The following is a 20,310-nucleotide window of genomic DNA, read 5'->3' as shown; positions in this document are numbered from 1 at the left end:
AATGAAAAGGTATCAGATCACAAAGTCTTTCCCCAAATCAGTTGATTTTTTTTCTGCCACTTGCTGTTTTTCTTTTGTCATAACTATTGTAAAATATTTGAGTTTTTTTAAAATTACTTACATGGTTATTCAAACAAAACTAGTCTAGGATAGCAGAATTAAGTGCCCCTTTGACATCATATGTTTGGATTTGTTCTGGAACATTTACTATCCTAACTTGCATTGGATGGGTACTAAAATCATGTACCTGAAAACATTTGTGTAAGTAATTTTTTCTTATTTTAATAGTTATGTTCACAAGATCACTTTGGAGTAGTTAAAAAATCATAACTACTTAATCTGTTCACTTACAAAAGCATTGCAGTGGCTTTAACAGGCTACCCAATGGAACTGTTTCAATAATTTCTTGGTTCAGTATGGTTCACAGAGTTTGGACAAAAACAAGCATTATATTTTATTTCACTTTTAAAATATAACTGCCTTCTGCTTTGCAGCCATAATGGTTTCAAAGTGGTTCACAATTATAAACTCAGAAATGTACAGGAAAATGATGGTGCTATGTCAGTTAGCAACAGTTTTAGGCATTGTTGGGTGGATATTCTGGGGATTGTAGACTAGGGGTGCATCTACACTTTAGAAGTAATGTAGTTTGATACAACTTTAAGTACTGTTGTTCCATCCTATGGAATCCTGGAACTTGTAGTTGTACAAGGTAATTAGTGTTCTCTGCCAAAGACTGATGGTGTCTCTAAACTACAAATCCCAGGATTCTGTAGGATGAAGCCATGGCAGTTAAAGTAGTGTCATCATTTCTACAATTTAGATGGAGCAAATTTGTTTTCTGCAACTGAAGAGAACAGGACCTGGAGCAATGGATTCAAACTACAGGAAAAGAGATTCCACTTCACCATTAGGAAGAATGTCATGATGCTAAGAGCTGCTGGACAGGGGAAAACAGTGCTTCAGAATGTGGTAGTGTCTCTTTCTTTGGAGGTTTTTAAACAGAGGCTGGATGGCCATCTGTTGGGGATGGTTTGATTGTATATTCCTACATGACAGAAGGTTGGACTTTATGGCCCTTGAGGTCTCTTCCAACCCTATGTTTCTATGATTCTATAACCCTAAGTGAGGAAAGGATGGAAAAGGTGAACTGGAATTCCACACTTATTTTGCTGCAGATCCTGTTCAAAATGTCTGAATATTTTTACCCTGTTGGTCTGAGAGAACTCTTGGGACCAGAGAAATAAGCTTCTTACTTAAGTTTTCTGTCTTTGGAAAGTCAAATACTGTTACTGATATTAAACAATGATAGTATGTAGCGCCTGGATTTTTTCTACAACTCCAAGGTAGTAGTAAAGGGGGCATACATTCTTTGGGACCCTGTCATCATATGGTATTGCTGCTGATGCTACTGCTCTGAGGAAATATGTACCTCAAGGTAGTGGCTGTACTGATGTGTAAAGTCCTTTCCCCAGCCTTCTGCTGCTGCCTCACCAGGTCTGGGGAAGATGCCACCAGAAAAGTTAGACTCTGTTGCAGAAGTAGGCTACAAAATTTTTACACATCAGCCAGAGTTTTTGTGGGGCTGGACTTCCCAAATGGATTGATGTCCATGTATTATGGCATCTGGCTGTGGCTACGATAGTGTCAACAAGAATTCATAGGATGGTAGATGTTCTCCATTTCTTCTGATTCCTATTTCTGTCAGTATTGCTACTGTTGTATGATAAAGGTAATCACTACTTATCTGTATCCTTTATGCTGGATATGTGAAATACTTGGGGTTGGATCCAGATCCAGTCATATTTAGAGAAGATCCACTGCAATCAAAGGGACCCAAATTAGAACTGATGATAGACATTGTAGTGTAGCAGTTTGATTGTTTCACTAGGATTCCAGGTAACCAGGGCTCAAATCCTCGCTCAGCCATGGGAATCAACTGGGTGATCTCTGGCATGTCATGCTCACTCAGCCTGAGAGGAAGGCGATGGCAGGCACGTACACCTGGAACAAATCTTGCCAGGAAAATCTCATGATGAGTTCACCTTAGGGGTTGCCATAAGTGGAAAATGACTTGAAGGCACACAGTAAGCTAAACATGACTGATTCCGTTTAATAGGTCATACGTTAAGTAAATTAATTCTGAATACAATCCCCTTTGAAGTCATCCAGTCTCTGAAATGTCAAGAATTTAAAAACTCTCATAAACATATTTACCATTTGCATCCAGCTTGGTTACTCAGACAGTGCTCCATATGTAGTATCTTGGAAGTTCATATCTAAATCAATACAGAGTTGGCCCAGCACTTATTTTTTCTTCTCTTTTAATCTTTTGAAAGGATGAGCATTACTAGAGCAAACACAAAGAATAAAATTCTCATGAAAGCTGAGTTACCGCGTGTGTAAATGTTCTGTTGCATCTCAAGATTGTCATGGAGGAAGTGAATACACAAGTTGAAAACAGAGAGTGAGGGAGAGCTGGAGTGCAATGTTATAATTCCCAGAGAGTTAGTACAGAAAAAACATGTTATGCTGCAGTTGGTTTTAAATCATGGCATATTAGCTTACTTGCTAATTAGCTTACTTGCTGTTCACCGCTATGATCTTTGGAATAGCGGTATATAAATAAAACAAATTATTATTATTATTATTATTATTATTATATCTCTTCCCTGTAGCCATAAGCAATAAAGAAAAAGGAAGAAACAGTCATGATTAACCTGGATTTCATTTCCTTGTCATCCCTTTGCATACTGATTTCCATGAATAGTTTTTCTAGTTTCTATACGTTGCATTGCTCATGTGTCTGAGCAATATCTAACTTTCCCAATCTGTAAGGCAATGAAATCTGCAATGACAACATTTAACTTTACAAGAGAGTGTATGGAAGGCCAGAATGTGTTGTTTAAATGGGTAAAGGAAAGTAAGAAGAAGGACAGGCAGCTTTGTGTGTGTGTAACAGAAAAGAGCCCCTCCCTTTACTAAGTTTGCTTTTAATTAACATCACATTCACTAATATCACTTCCAGATGTGAGATATAACGGATTAATTTGACTTTTTTTTGTAAGTTATCTCCGCAGGCAGCAAAAGGAGATACCTTAATATAGTTGTTAGGAAGCTGGCACATAAAGCAGTAAACATTTGCAACAGTTCTAAAATTAAGGTTGGGAGCAAAAAAGCATTATCTAATGAGCTTATTTGATTCATGAGTAATTTGTTGCTAAAGTGGGTATATGTTGATTTTGTGTCATTGGAGAGACTTTTGATGATTCTATCATGTTTACCCATTTTCCTTATGTTGTGTATTTTTATCCAGCTTTAGTTGGTTTCTCCACACTTACTGAACTTTGCTTTCTGATTTGAACACCTGCCAGATTCAGTGTGGATTTCTGCTGTACTGTTCCCTCCTTATCATTTGAATAGCAGCCCCAGGGAGGCAAGCACACCCTGCAGTTGCACAGAGAGTTTCTTTATAACAAGGCTAATTATCATAATGAGGGTTAATGGAGCTAGTGTTTAAGACTGGGTATCTTTACATTAGAGAGGAAAAGTTCAAAGGGAGGGCTTGCTTTGAGGGCACCTCCAAAAGCTTCTGTAATGTCACTAGATGGTGTTGGGATGAACAAGGCAGCTGTATTCCATCACATGTTTAGAGAGTGATGTGACTGCTGGGAAAACATGATGATGAAAACCCCTGATTGTGTATGTTCAGGACATTCACGATATTCCTAAGTTATATAGGGCATCAAGATGAGTGCCAATGTAGACTTTGTGGCAGGCGGTACCACCATGTTTGAGCTATACACAATGACACATATGTTTATAGGTAATGCAGACAACCCACCAGCCGCTGCAGGGACTCTTTGAAAAAGAAAATATTTCCCTGTACATCAGCTTATGCTTCAGCACTGTGTGGGACTTGATTTTTATGGAATCCAGAAAGGAAGAAGGAAATAAAACAACAAAAATCCATTTTCAAATAGGCTAACATTGTACAAGAAGTAATAAAAAGTGCAATATAAATGTCCAAGTGTTTGCAGCCCTTCTAAAGCCAATATTGCCTATCAAGCTTCCTTGGCAAAACTGTGTGTGTGTGTGTGTGTGTGGGGGGGGGTAATCCTGTCACTCTGGTGTCTTTGTGAGATACTTATGTGAAAGTTAGTTCTATTCAGCATAATTCTCAGCTGACATAAGTAAGAGTGCCCATCTAATCACCATGGATGAAGGAGGGATCCGATATGAAGAGAAATTGCATAGATCCCAGAGTCCCAAGCCAGAAATGGAGCACTTTCTGTTCCATTCCATCGTATGGTGTCTTCAGGGCAGGGTGTGGGTGGTTGGGGGCTTGCCTGCAGTTCTACAGACTGACCTAAAACTGACCCTTTGGTATTGTCTCAGAAAACATGACAAGAGTATTCAGGAGACAAGTTGGGGTAGAACTAACTGGTTAGGAAGAGCTTTTCTATTCCAGTATCATTTCTCACACTCTTGAGCAGTTGCCTCTGCGAGGCCCACAAACAGCTCATAAAGGCAATAGCAGCCTCTCCACTGTTTCCATTTCCTAACAGCTGGCCATCTGGTGGTATGGTCACATGCTGTTGTATCCTTTTGTTTCTGATTTATGACAATGCTAAGGCAAATAGGTTTATAAGGTGACAAGGCTTATCACAGGTTTTCTTGGCAAGAATTTTTCAGAGGGGGTTTGCCTTTGCCTTTCTCTGCAGCTGAGAGAATGTGCCCATAGTCAGCTAGTGGATTTGCATGGTCTAGCAGGGATTTGAACCCTGGTCATCAGTCATAGGTTGCATCCACACTGCAGAAATAATCCAGTTTGACACCACTTTAACTGTCAAATTATAGTTTTTTGGTTGTTGTACCAGCACTCTCTGTTAGAGAAGGCTAAATACCTCACAAAACTACAGTTCCCAGAGTTCTATAGCATTGAACCAGGGTAATTAAAGCAGTGTCAAACTGCATTAATTCTGGAGTGGGGATGCAGCTATAGTCAAATGCTCAAACCACTACACCATGGTGGCTCTTCATAGGAATACAGGAAACTGCTTTATACCAAGTTGATCAAATAGTTCAGTATTGCCTAGTTTAGAAAGGAGCCTCCAACCTTTCTTAAATTCATAAAAGAGTGATACTTTTATTGGGCCAACTAATGATAATGGAGTTGCATATTATCTGCTGTGTTTCCATGGCCAAAAAGAGGGAGTGGCCTCTGCCTGCATTGCTACCCTCTAGGCATCTTAACTGCCAACAGAGCAACATCTTAAGAAAAAAATATTGGCCTGTGACTGTAACATCATCATTTTTTCTTATCCACTATGATTTTTAACACCTTTGTCTGATGAAGAAGCCAGTGGCACTTCAAAAGCTTGCCTCTCATAGCTTGTGCTTTTTGTTATTTATTTCAGCACATAAATATGTCACAGTTTTGTGCATTTTGTATTTTGTTGTATTTTGCTGTCTAGCCAGCATGGCTACCCCAAATATGTTTCCAAATCTTCCTAGAGATGACAAGAACTGGATCTGAAAGCTTTTACCTGCAATGCTTGTGTGCTACTACTGAACTACAAGTTTTCCCTCAGGTTGAAGAACAGAACCAGGCCATTGAAAAACATGGCAGGGATGGGTCAATGGATGGCAGGGTATGCATGCATACAGTACTTCTTCATTCACATGTACTACTATATAGGTATTATTACAGCTCTATGTTGCCTTTAGTTTTCTATAGGTTATAATGCTAACTCACATGTCTGTATAATTGGGAATCCCACAAACAGGCTCCCTGGCTCATAACCAGAAATGCCAGCTCAGGGTCTATCTGGGCTGGCATCAGTGCAAAATTAGGATAAGCTTCAAGATCAAGTTAGAGGTAGCTTAGTCTTTATAGGTCAGGATCTTAATCATGTAGGTCATTGTGCCACAGCTAAGCAAAGCATTTTACTTAAGAATGCTTAACCTAACGCAAATTAAGCTAATAAAAGTATGCTAGTTTAAGCTTAATTATGTAGGTGAGATTTACACTAAACAGTCTGTAAATGGCCCAAAATCCAGTGCTTGGCATTCAAAGCTTCAGAATCGGGACTTTCTAGATGAGAAAATGTACAGTTACAATGGGCAATGATACATCACTTCTGTAGCCACTTCTCTGTATGGTGTGGAAAACATTTCTTCATGGAGTCAACTGTTGAAAGGTCTGAGCTGCCTGTAACTGTTCCAGGTAATGTGGCTATTCTGTATGCTGTTTCCCTCAAAGCAGAAGGCAGACTCAAAACCCAGTATGGTTACCCATGTCAGGGATATTGACATCCAAGAACAGCCTAAGGAAGCACTTGGCTGAAGTGGATGATTTATCCGGTTATTTTTGTTGAGGTATATTAGGAAGTAAGACTCCTACTTAATTCCATCCTCGACTACCTCAGCCCTTCTCCTCTATAACTGAATCATTCTGCAGGCATTAGTGTCCATTGTTAGGAAAGTCTCAATAGCTGAAGCACAAAGCTGTTTGAGGTATAGCAAGAAATTATTGGTCTTTCCAGTCCCTTCTGACAGGACTTGAGAATCTCTGCTGTCAGTATTAGCTTAGATTTTTCTTCCTGGTATACAGGGCTAATCATACAAATAAATTTACAAATAGGATGTCAATGCCTTTAAATGTTTCATAGGCCTTATTGGGAAGCCATTCTGAGGCATGTTCCTCTAAGAACAAGTGTCTCTAAGAAGAGAAGCACCCAAATAATGTTTCTGGAGCTTATCTCATGAACTTTAAAACTGGCTCAAGCATCCCAGGCTGCAGCAAGGATGTGGAATGGAGGCGGGGATTATCACATGCTAAATCACCGCTGAATTGCCGGCCGCCATCAGCCCAGGTACCAGCCACACTCCGCCAGCACTTTTTAGAAGCTGGAAAGCTTCCGACTTTGAAAAAGTGCTGGCGGAGCAAGGCTGGGACTCGGCTTGGACCCAGGCTGATGGCAGCCAGTGATTAGGCAGCGATTTAGCATGCGATAATTCCCACCTTCTTCCTGCATCCCAGCTGCATCCTGGGACGCTTGAGCCAGTTTTAAAGTTCACGCGATAAGTTCCAGAAACATTATTTGGGGGCTTCTCTTTACTTCATAGAGACACTTGTTCTTAGAGGAACACGTCTGCTTTATTTCTGAGAATGACTTCCCAATATGCCTGATGCTATCCTTAGAGGCAGTGTTGTGTAACATCATTGCAGAAGCAGTTTACAAGAGGTGGAGAGTGGTATATAGAATAATAGTTGGACTCCTCTGTGACTTTTTGTCTGACCCACCACTGGAAGAGTTTTGGCAGGCTTTTAGGGCAGTGGAACAAGTCCTTTTAGCCTAAGCCCATCTGCTTTCATCATCTTTGTTTACTTTGGCCTGGAGTTCAAGGAAGTGGCTTTCTTTGTATTTCACAGCAGTAAGAGTTTCTTATGAAACAAGCTCTCTATTAAAAAGAAATATTGTCCAGTAGTTCTAGGTCCAAAATAGCCTTTTTGGATGTTTATTAAAAACAGTGAGTAGTTCCTCCTAAACAGATGTTGAGAATGCTGTGCTTATACATAGAGAGTGAATAAACATAATTTCAGTAGGATATTCAGGCAGAAATATTAACAAGGAGCAAGGCTATAGATTGATTCCTATATATTTTATGAAGGATGAACCTGTTTTAATTCTGGGCTTGTGCTTAGGAATGTATTCATTCCAGTAACATTCTTTATATCCACTAAGGGTGAAAAGGAAAAGCATCATTATTGTGGATCTGCAGGAATGAGTTTTTTTCTGGTGCACGGTGTATGTATGTAACTGACCACAGACCCTTCAGAATCATATCTGGACCTCACAATTGCAGCATTCTTCTTGGATTTTATCAGTGTCCATTTCCAACTGGAGTCTACCATCAAAGTACAGTTGGCCCTTCTTATACACTGATTTTTTTATACATGGATTCAAGCATCCACGGTTTGAAAATGTTCCAAAAAAGTATAAATTTCAAATATCAAACCTTGATTTTCCATTTTTATAAGGGACACCATTTTGCTATGTCATTATATTTAATGGGACTTGAGCATTCACTGATTTTGTTATCCACGGGGGATTTTGGAACCAAACCCCAGCGTATAACAAGGGTCCACTGTATGCTTCTGCTACCAAGAAACCAACAGCTATTATCTAATAAAAGGGTATTCTAAGGCTGATTGCTCTTCATTTCTCTCATTTAATTTTTTTTTCTCATTCAGGTGAAACATGAAAAGATTTGGAGTGCAGGACCCATATGTGAACATACAAAGAGTCCTAGTCTAGCATTCTGTTAACATAATGGCTAATGAATTGCCTATGGTTAGTCTAAGAAGTGAATTGGGCCTCAAGTATGTGAGGGACAGAGGGAGGCACATAGTGAGGGGCTCAGGGAAGACCAGGATCCATAATAGTTGGCATTTGGTAACAGATTACTCTTAGGGAGGGACCCAGTTACTGTTTCCTAATGGTATGCAAAGGGATATTGCAGTATCTTTGAGACTAACTGAGCAAAAGATGTTGTAGCATAAGCTTTTGTAGACTTGGTCTACTTCTTCAGATGCATGGAGTCAACTGGTGCCCAGGGGGAACCTTTATAATCAAACACAAGCCATAAAAATGCAAAACTTGTGAGTATGACGATGAGGTGACAAGCTCAATTTCAACTATGGTTACTGAGGGACAAAGGCCAGAGAAAGGATGTTGTCTAAGGTCAGGGTGGGTGAATGCCCATATGAATGGTGGAGGGATTTTGGAGCGTGGTGTTTGCAGGCTGGGAAACTGGAAGGAGATGGTCTGGTTCCCAGCCTGCACACACCACACTCTAAAACTCCATCCACCATTCATATGCAATATTTTTCCTTCTGCCTTTGTCCCTCAATACCATAGTTAAAACTGAACTTGTAACCTCTTCACCATACTGATATTCCAAAACAACATGGCTATGTTTCTGAATTCTGATTCCTAGTAGGTGTGGCTTTTGAGGACTGGATCCCATACCGGGGAAGGACAATAGTAGCAATGAATTGTCCTTCTGTCAGTGGTTGATGAAAATGTGACTGAATCATTGCAAAATGACAGGCTCCTAAGGGCTTGAATGGATATGAATGGAACAAAATCAGACAGAAGGTTTCAAAAGTATTCTGTTCATAGCACTAATGTAACAAGTCTGTGTTTAAACAGTCAGTGCCACAGCCTGCTAATTATCTGGCAGCATCTATTTTTTGTAAGGAGTTGACACAGCCTGCCACAGGACTCAAAAATCTCTAATGATGGCCTTAAAAACGCAAGTCTGCAGGATCTGAAAAGATCAATGATTTTATCCTCTAAAATAAGGATGAAAAAAGTGCAAATGCTGTGATTCTTTGTTACTATAGTGTTAAGTTCTATTTCTAGGCAGTGGCTTATGAATGGGTCTCTTTTTTGCCTGCCTCTGCCACCTCATTTTTCAGTCTGCATGCAGAAGCAACACTAAACATGCCCTTGCCACTGAGTGAAGTTTTAAAGTGAAATTCCTTGAGTCTGGGCAGTGAACTAAAAATGCAGGTTGAGCCTTATGCACAAACAGACATTGATGTAGTCCAGCTCTCACTCTTTCTCTCTCCAAAAGTAGCTAACCTCACACTTAAGAGTCTGGGACAAACCATAAGCAAGGCATGATGATCATACAGGCATTTGGTGTTGTTTGTCCTTAGTTTTGGGCTATCAGTAATCTATTGTCTCAAAGTATGAAGGTTTAAAATGGAAAAAAAAGTTACTAGGAAGAGCTGAAAAAAGTTCAGCTTTTAAATTATAACTTCTTGAGTCCCACAGGCTGTTGGGCCATTGGCTATGCAGTCCATGGAATCCTGGAAGTTGTATTCCAAAAATAAAACTTGTTTAATCTTTGTGCTATTGATACTCAGGGTGAATGGGTCTGTTCCCCCCCCCCCCCCCTACAACTTAGTTATACATGGAATGAAATAATATTCCCGTTTATCTGTCAGGATCCTGTCCAGCCATTTCCTTGGATTGTTTTAGTATGAAAGAGAATAACTTAAATTGCTATTTTGAGTTGAGAAGATTAGAATAGTCAAGTTAGTTGTGGAAAAAGAACCTCCTGGCTTCCCCATGGAGGATAACTAGATGAGATAGAAAATCATCACCCAGTTTCTTTGTCAAATCCCCAGACATACAATGGATCTGACTGGTTAGCACAGGAGTCTGTCATTATAAGGAACTCTGGAGCCAGAGTTATTGCGTGTGAGCGGAATTTTCTGGGTTTGTTTCTCAGAATGGCTCTTTTGCCTGCCTTTGTTTGTAATTTCAAAAGAGGTTTGGCAGAGCAATAATTTTTATTTATTTTTTTTGGATGACATTTCTTTGTGGTGTGTTGTGGGTATCTTTCCAAGAGCTAATTCCACCCCCCCTTTCAATAATGAATAATAACAACAACGAAACAAAAAAGCTCCATGAAATGGATGTCAATCCTATTCCTGAGTCTGTTAGAATAAAGAGGCCTTTTGGAAATGTTAGAGCTTCATCAAGACCAATTAGCAGGAGATGCTGCTGGTTGTGTCTGAGCATTAACTACTGGGCAGGGTTGGCTTTTTTGGAGTGGCTGATGTTAGCACGGAACAAGGCACCGACCTAATTATTCTACTGCAGAAGCAGGGGAGGCCTTGTGAATGTCTGCTTGGCAAGCCTTTCTCATTAAGGACAAAAATCTCCAAACAAACAGAAGGACTCCTAGTAGCAAAAATTAACATGATAGGTAACCCGTGGCCACTAAATTTCCTTTGTTGCTATGGGAAATGTAGTGATGCTACTCATGTTAGGTGACAACTTAGTTACTTTCCAGATATGTGATGACGTGAAACTTGCTACTGTTTGGTTTTCAAAGCCCCCTTGGTTTGTAAGGTACTGCGATGGAGAAAGGCACAGCGAACACCATGCCATTGTCTCTACATAATTAAACCAATGTCTTGGCACCAAAGAGGTTTTAATACTTGAAAGACCAAGTGATAACTGTAATAATTATTTCATTTTTAATGTACTTTTTGCTATGTTTTTAATTGTACTGTTTTAATGTTGTGAAGCTCTGAGTCCCAGTTCTGGGAAAAGAGCAGAATACAAATAATTTTAAGAAGAGTGTTAAGTACGATTGAGTCATATTTTAAAAAGGAAGATACTCTTGGATAGAGATTTGTTTGTTTTTGTTGTTTGTTTGTTTTTCCCCACTGGATATGCAAACAGTAGGCCCCCATTCCAAAAGTCTATCTGGGCATATGATCACAGCAGGAAAATATAGCTTTTGTATGCATGGGTAGCCAGAAAAACAGATCTCCTGCATGCGGCAGCAGATGTACCTATACTATGTGTTTGGGAATCCCCTCCCTTTCCCTGCAATTACCATGCACCAGGTGGTTGGTTGTGTGAATAGTATGCACAGATCCTGAATTTCTTCACCGCATCTTTTTGATGAATCAACCCTACAAATTATTTAGAATTCGTGCCATTGAATATAATGGAAGATACAATAAAGTAAACATGCATAAGATTGGACTGTTATGTGTCTTTTGACCTGTTCTAGCATTCTTTTAAATCTGTTCATTCATACTTTCTCCCTTTTAACATATATTTCAGTGATTTGGTGGTATGCATATATTTTTCCACACTTCAGAGGTTGTGTTTGAGATTTCTGGTTTTATTTTAATAGGCTAAAGGGTTGTCTTGCATGAATCTTATACACAGAATAATCATATTGTCAAAGGGGCTTTTTCAAGTTAACTGTTTATACATGTATATCTTTAGTTATCAACACTTATTCCTTGACCTTAAAACTAAAGGTACATATGCCGATCATATTCTCATGGTGGTCACTTATGCATCACCCAAAGAACACCAAAGAACACAGATTGGCATAGCATTTCCATGTGCTTATTTATTTAAAACAAATTTAGATCATTATAAATGCAGAATATCTTGCCATAGTGGCCTGTATGGCTTCCCTGTCTGCTGTCCAGACACTAATGGGTTATGGGTAACTTCACAGTCCCTGGCCTTGCAATCCAGGTAAAAGATAACAGGATTTATTGCAGATTCTTTGGTTTGGATTTTAATTGTGCCCCTGCCTCCCCCATCTTCATGTCTGAAGTAATAACTTGTGGAAACAGTACCTAGACAATAGACAGTGCCTCAGAAGGCATGATAGGGGCAAAGTAGCTAGTGGACAGGGCTTGATTACTTTGCATTGGTCTTCTCCTGTTGCTACTATTTCTGTTTCTTAATATTTGTAATGCATATACAGCCCAACTAGCAAAAGCCCTCAGCATGGTTTGCAGTCATAAATAGACAAGAAAGTAAATAAATAAATAATTACTAACAAAATAAAACTGTGGTCGATTTCAGTATTAAAATATTAAAGTAGCAAAAAACTAGTGACAGAACTGATAATAATAATAAAAAACCAAGTAACTAGTGATTAAATATCCGACAGTCGAACAATATCTTGGCCTGCTATCTAAACACATGCACAGGGGAAGGACATTCCATTAATGGGGGGGGGGGGGTCTCTTTCCCTGACTCCCACCTATCACATCATTGTGGGTAATGGCACTCAAAATTGGTATTAACAACTGTGAAGGCAAATGTGGGACTAATTACTCCTTCAATTAGCCTTGCCTTAAGCCATTTAAAGTATTAAAAGGTCAATACCAGCAATTTGTATTGGGCTAGGAAATTGCCTGGTAAATAGTCAGCACTGGCATAATATATTAAACAGGACCAGTGTCATTGCATTACTGCCCTTTAAAAACCTTGAAATTTGATTTCAGAATTTCATAAATCAGATCTTTTTGTTCAAATATATTGATCAAGAAATGAAAACATTGGCATATAACACAGACTGAAAGGGGGAGAAATCAATAGGAGAAAGTGAAAAGGATTTCTGCTTTATTTCCTGTAACATAAAATGTATTAGTGAAGCAGTTGACATTTATTTGCTTAATGAAATACAAATGGCAGCAAATCTTATGTAAATTATCATTTTTGTTTTATTTTATGCAACAGGTGAAGCTGGGTGGAGAAGCTCCTAACTCCAATGTAGTCCACATACCCAATGGGACTGGTGACAGCAGCAATAGCAGCAGCAGATGGAAAAACTCCAGTGGAAAGTATGGCACTGAGTGCCACCTCCTAGACTTTGCCAAATCGGAGCGCCCACTGGTGGTCAACTTTGGCTCAGCCACCTGACCTCCTTTCACAAACCAGCTGTCAGCCTTTGGCAAGCTGGTGGAAGAGTTCTCTGGTGTGGCTGATTTCCTGTTAGTCTACATTGATGAGGCTCACCCATCAGATGGCTGGGCTGCTCCTGGTGTCTCCTCCTCCTTTGAGGTAAAGAAACATAGGAACCAAGAAGACAGATGTGCAGCCGCTCACCAGCTGCTGAAGCGGTTTTCCTTGCCACCTCAATGTCAGATAGTGGCAGACTGCATGGACAATAATGCCAACGTGGCCTATGGGGTCTCCTTTGAGCGAGTGTGCATTGTACAGAGACAAAAAATTGCCTACCTTGGGGGCAAGGGACCCTTTTTCTACAACCTTGAAGAAGTTCGACTTTGGTTGGAGCAGAACTTTAGGAAGAGATGAAATCCAGACTTATCACAGGGACGTAGTTTCCTAGTTCCCCTTTGAAGTAATGCTGAAGGGAAGTAAATACATCCTGTTTTGAACAGTTTTTTAAAAAAAAGTCATGATACAAAAAAGCAGGCCTAAAGGTCAAATGAACACAACAGATGCAAAGCAAACAGATAAGCAACATGTTTCATCCATTCCTACCTGAATTTCACCCTTGCTTTTCAAGAATGGAGTTGGGGAAAGTTTTGCCTTTAAGACGCAAAGACTGGTGTGATGAGATACATGCTCCATAAGCAGATGTTCCTTTTATTGAGATGTTTAGTGCTTAAATAATTGAAAGCATTTGCTTCCAGAAAGTCAGTTTAATTGTGAAAACTATACCATCACCTGACCTCAAGGGATATCCTTTTGTTATTCTGTATTTGTCCCACTGAATTCCAGTTCAGCAAAATATTAGAACCCTGTAGCTTGCCAGTATAATGGAATAGAACTATTTAATTTGTGACAGAGTGATAATAGATTCTTAGACAAGTTCCAGCATCTGCTATGAAATGGCTAGTAATGCCATTTTATTTGCTGAGACCAGGAGCTAGAGCTAGGCACAGTATAGCTGCAGCCTTGAAGCTTTTTAATCGAAATAATCTGATACTAGTTGGTTGGTTTCAGTATTTTTTACAACAGATAGTTCTGTGATTTCTGCCTTACTTTTCATTGGGTGAAACTGATACGGTGTTTTTATGCTGTAATAGTCTTAAGGATGTTGCAGCAAAACCCAACATGGAAATCATGTGGGATGATTTTGAATCTTAATTTGCTGCTGAGAATTGGATAACATAATAATGTCATAGCAGAAAGATCTGTTGTGCCTTAACCAATGTTGCACAGTGTAGCTCCAATGGATTCCCCTTATATGTTGAATGCAAAAATCTCATTCATGGGGAAAGACTGGTTGATGTGAAGCCACCCATGGGTCCTTTTGTATCTTCAGAGCCAATTCACACAGAAACTTTGACTGTGAGATACCAAATAATAGCCTTAAGATGACTGAACTTGGTTATATGGGGGGCAGTTGATTTGTGTTTCCCTTTTCTCATAGCCAGGCTATTATCTCATAGTCACAATTATTTTCTGAAATGCATGCTTGGGTGAACTTCATTTGTTGTTATTAGATCAACCAACAAAGGCAAAACCTAATAATATCAGCATGATCTTCTATTGCAAACAAGCTCATGCAATGAACAGGTATTCCTTTACTATCCAGTTCTGCGCCTGAATAAGCCTTTGGGGCACACCTGCATGGCAGTCATCTGCACACTAGGTTCCACGCCACCACACCCAACTGGGAGAACAGGACGTTATTTTCCCTTGGTCCTGTACAAAGAGAAAGTTGGGATAGAAATTAATTAAATAAATAAAACAAGTTGTTCCTGCATTGTGGGAAATCAATAAGAAAAGGTTTTCAGCCTTTTCTGAGTCCATCACATGATGTTCAGCTTTTGGACAAGTATAAGCACTAAGATCCTAGTGGGTGTGGTGTTGGGGACAGCATGCAGTGAAACATTGCATCCAGTCCTATAAAAATGAACCATATAAACATGCCTTTAGGTTTACTGGCATATGACATTCTTCCTAAACTGAGGTAATCTCTGAGCAAGGAGAAACATCTGTGTACTGGAGTGCAATGTAAGAGTATCCCTCTGTAGAAAAATCATTTTATGTATTACAATCTTTAGAAGGAGTGTAGGGAAAGAAAGGCAAGGTGGGGAAAGAAACTATGTATAACAAGCAGTCTGTTGTGAAAGATGCCATTTTGAAATCGGGATCAGTCATGGTTTCATGCACCCAGACGTATCGCTTGGCATTTGTGTGTATTCACAATTACATAAGGGCATGTCTGACACAGGAAGATGGACTTGGCTACTACTAGCCCCGGGTGCATGGAATTGAAACAATTTATTTATCAATGTGCTTGCTTTCTTTTTTAAAAAGAAAAATAACAGCAGTGCAGTTAGGATTATGAGTTAAAGTGTATTTAGGTTTTTTTTTTAAAAAGGAAAATAATTTATTACATTTGGAAACAATAATGTAGAAAATGTTTTTTTTGTGTGTGTGTGTGAGGGAAAAGAAGGGGGATGGGGTTACTCACCACTTTACCTCATTGGTATTGAAACTTTTTCCATTAGTTAAATGTAGTAGGGTTGATCTTTCTTCCAATTAGTTTTTAATCGTATTAGTTCAGTGAAGTTTGTTCAGCCTGAAAGATATTTCAGCCTCAGGGTTGATGAACTGCAGCAGGCCTGTGCTTTTGCCTATCTTCCATTTTCAAAGGAACATTTTCAAAAAATTCATGTTGCTCTCGCAGGCATGTCCCTCATCATCTTCAATAAGAGGATGATAAGGAATAGAAGCAGTGTTATGAATTAGATGGAATTTCTCAAGAAAAGAAAAAGAGGAAAAGTGATTTTGAAAGGGACACTGAGCACAATTCTTTAGGAAGGTCTTGTGTACAGGCTCCATTTGAATGAACAAGATCTGCACAACCATGGGAAAGAGTAGTGTCACTTTAAAGATGTGACACATTGTATTTGACATGTTTTCATAGACTTCCGCCCAATTCATTTTTTTAAAAGAAAAAATGCTGTTAGGAGAACATCCCCTGGTTCATGTCCAATCTCAGTTTCTTCCTTCCTTCCTTCCTTCCTTCCTTCCTTCCTTCCTTCCTTCTCTCCCTCCCTCCCACAGATAACATAGCACATGGACACACATATACTGAGAAAGAATGTCAGAGAAGCTGAAAATGAATGAACAGTGAAAAGGTGGCAGTTGGAGGACAAAGAGGTGCCATGGTCTTTCAGTCCAAAGTAACACAGAGATGTAAGGCTGAGGAGGAAGAGTGTCAGTGGTATGGAATGTGAGATTCATTAGCTTGCAGTGAAGAAGATATGACTACAAGTAAGCGAAGATGTTGAGCCATGGTCAATACATATACTTAAAATGCTGATCTTCTCCAGTTGCAGCATGTGAGATATATTTCTTAGCATATATTTCAAGATACATTCTTTATAATTAATCCTCTAATTGTTAGGTTCCTTAGTGATCAGCATTTCTACTCATTACACTTTTTTACACATTATTTTGCCCTTCTAAGAAGAAGAAACATCAAGCATTACTAGTCAAGCATTACTAACTGTCTTTATTCAGATATATATTGAGTAAACATAGTAGATACGTATAACTGTTGGAAGATTACCTGAAGCCACCTTAAGCATTAAGAATGATATAAAATAAATATACAACAACCTAATCCATGAATCCAGTATCCTGTTTCAGATAGTCTAATATGTATTTTACATGGAGGCGAATACAGTCTGTGGCAACCTGCTAGGGGTTTAAGAGGTCCCTCTCACCATTTTTGAATAAGTCTAATGGCATGATGGAAACAACATTGAACATTTTATGTTCCATTGTTTCAAATGGGGCTGAATTATAGATGTGATGTGCAGTGTAGTCCTAAATTTATTCACTTGGGAGTAATATCCCTTACCTTACTCCCTTACCTGGGACGAATATCATTTAATAGACCTAACCCAGATGTCACTATGATTAGAATTGCAGCCAAAATCTGCCACTGAAATCAGTGGGATATCAATATGCTTAAAACTAGTCAGAGAACGTTCTTTTTTCTTAAGGAAAATAAAACATTCAGTACCAATTTTATTTCTTTATTTATATAACTATACTTGCTCCCTTTCCCCCTCCCATATCTTTCCATGTTTTTGATCATTTTTCATTTCATTTTCCTTTTTTTGGATAATTGTTTTCTTTTCATGTTGGGGTTATCAAGCAAGCCAAATTACAATTCTGGACTGACACAAAGCTTGGTTGACTCTCCCCTACCTTTGTCCTCATTCTCTAAACTCTTGAAAACATTCAAAAATATATATTTGTATAAAAAAATCCTTTTCTTTCTCATTTGAATTCCATGGGAAAGACAAAGTATTTTTGTGATGGTTGGAACATACCTTAAATTCACAAGGGGGACTGTGAGTGACTAAATTGTAATACACATTTGCATATCTAAAGTCATAGCAATTCTGCATGGCTATTTTGTCCTTTTTCTTTTTTCATTATTCTGTCTTTTTTCTTATGTGCAAAATGCTTGTTATTCATAGATGTGAGTTCCCCATACAGTACAAGGATTAGGAAAATGGCTTCTGTCAACAGAAAATCCACTAGCTTGCTTTCTTTTCCAACAACACATATTTGTGACTCATTCCACAAACTTAATTATGCTTATGAACCAAGAAAAATAATTATGATAGGGATACATTTGAAAAATGTACTAAGAAGCAACAGATCTCTTCACCAGATCCCACAAGCAGGAAATGCTCTCTCTCTCTCTCTCTCTCTCTCTCTCTCTCTCTCTCTCTCTCTCTCTCTATATATATATATATATATATATATATATATATATCCCATAAGCATCCCACAACGACATTGGGAGGGATGTTTTTAGTTTTGTAACTTCCTGATTTGAATTAAATTTCCTTCAAGGTTTTATCTTGTTAATATGTATCATTTTTTATCATCTGCTAGGAAAAGGTTTTAGAGTTCATGGACAACCTCTTAAAATTAATGAAAGAAAAACTGGAGACATTAGACAACATAGAGGAAATACCGGTGTCTACTAGCAGTTCAGCAAGACTCAAAGAATAAAATAAACTAAAATCAGACTGCAAGCCTTGAGGTGTAAGCACAAAAGTGTTTCAGAATCAACATGTTCTAATTTAATTGCCAATGCATTATGCAGCTAGTTGGCTTCTGTAGGAAGGAGGATGTGGTGTATAGATGGATTTGCCACGTTCATTCATTTTGTTCCTAGGCTAAAAGGATTTCCCCCTCCCCACAAAGTTTTCTGTGTCACTTATATTTTGTCCCACTAATAGGAGGTAGATTCTTGGATAAATATTACCAATTATAGCTGAGAACGATTAGTTGCATGGGCATGCACTTAAATGTTCTGGACAGGCTGAGGCAGCAAAATAAAATAAAAATAGACAAGATATAAATTTGAACATATTATGCACTGGGTCAGATCGATCTAAAGGCCAGTGAAGTAGTGAAGGGTTTTTAAAAAGTCCCTGAGTTGGATCCAGACATAATTAAACATAAATTAGCTTAGTTAACTAGCTTACATCCCACTGATTTCAGTGGGTCCACTCTCAGTATGAACACATCTGGATCCAACCCCTTATAGGTAATGTAGTACCTAAGCTGGTGTCTGGAAGACTAACCTTCTGCTTTACATCTTGAGTTACTGTGTAGGCCTGTGAAAAAATGGGTTTCACAGACTATCATACATTAGAACAGTGTAAGAAAGCTTAAGGTGAGATAACTTATATGAAGTTGAGCTAAGCCTCTCATGAACTTAACTGGTGTTCTGTATGTGACATTTTGTGTTGCTGGATGTTGGATTTAGATCTTAAAACCTGCATTCAATAATATAACCAAAGCAATAAAAGATATATCAGGTAGGGAATACAGGCCAGTCATATTCACCTCTAGACCATATTCAACGCAGGACCCATATTGACCAAACTTTGGCTGGACCTAAGACTTGGCATGCAAGGTTGAGAAGTGAGGATGAGGCAGAGATGCTGGTGTCTTCATGAAGACCACTAACAAAAGAGTGTCTCATTCAGTTGGTGTTCAGATGCCTTGGCACTAGCATTTCTCTTTGCCTTTTTCTCTGAACCTTCAGAAATGGGAATGTCTTTGAAATCCATTTAATATGAGTCCTGGGTCAATGTGGTAGGAATTCATTTGTTTGTGTGTATGCATGTATCCTTGTTTAGATGTTACAAATACACTCTGTAGAAAAAGAGGCAGAAACGCTACAATATTGGTGCTGCGTGGACCATGTACTTTGTAGAACTGTTTTTCCCTTGTATTTTATTAAAAGTTGAAGAAAACAAGCCTTTGTCTTTACTGTTGTGAATATGTTGTAGAGATGGGGGCTGTACAAAGCCCTGAAGGGGCAGTCTCCAGTCTCTCCTTCTTCAGCTGGATTGGGGCCATGGCAACTGCATGATGCATCCCTGATCCAGCCTTTCCTGGGCACGAAAAGGAGCCACAAAAAGCAGCTCCATTTTGCGCCCTGGAAAGGGTGCAATAGCCATGGCGCTGTGGCTATATGGCACTTCTTCAGTGCTGCATCATTTGGATGAAAAGTACAAAAAAACCAGTTTATTTAAATTCATTTAAAGAGAAAATAATGTAATTAAATAAGGAATTACACCCTCATAATAAGGCACCATGCCTGATGGGGTCCTGGGCAAGCTATTTTCCATTGCTTTCCCCCAAAAGCTCACAAAGAGATTGAAGGGATGGATTGCAGAGGTGTACAGCATGAGTAATGAAATGCAAAAATTAATGCAACAAATTACTTCTATAACATTGTTGTGAGCAATGTCAATGACAAGAAAGAGGGGATTTTTTTTAAAAAACTTATCTTTTCAAGTTCTTCCAGTACTAAACAAAGATTAAATGTTTAGTCAAGTCAGAATTTTTTCAGATGGACTTGGAGGGAGGGATCCATTTTGTTCTTTGATACAAGCAGCAAAATATATTGGGCCTGCCCTGTCATCATTATGCT

The 20,310-nt window shown here is 38.9% G+C and overlaps 1 protein-coding gene across 2 annotated transcripts in view; it reads left to right on the top strand.

Moving 5' to 3' along the window:
* LOC149315006 (type II iodothyronine deiodinase-like) overlaps window positions 1-19,624 on the top strand; it is a 97,966-nt gene extending 78,342 nt beyond the window's left edge. For both annotated transcript variants that reach the window (XM_089522326.1, XM_089522327.1), the window contains one exon: window positions 13,089-19,624. In XM_089522326.1, the coding sequence (XP_089378452.1) occupies window positions 13,089-13,712 (624 nt within the window). In that variant the 3' untranslated portion in view covers window positions 13,713-19,624. The remainder of the gene's footprint in view (window positions 1-13,088) is intronic.
* Window positions 19,625-20,310: the final 686 nt, after the last annotated feature.

This window comes from Sceloporus occidentalis, unplaced genomic scaffold (assembly GCF_023333645.1).
Source record: "Sceloporus occidentalis isolate IW3139 unplaced genomic scaffold, rSceOcc1.0.p SCAF_4, whole genome shotgun sequence".
NCBI lineage: Eukaryota > Metazoa > Chordata > Lepidosauria > Squamata > Phrynosomatidae > Sceloporus > Sceloporus occidentalis.
The sequence above is the reverse complement of the archived record's forward strand: the minus strand, read 5'-3'. Positions and strand labels throughout refer to the sequence as shown.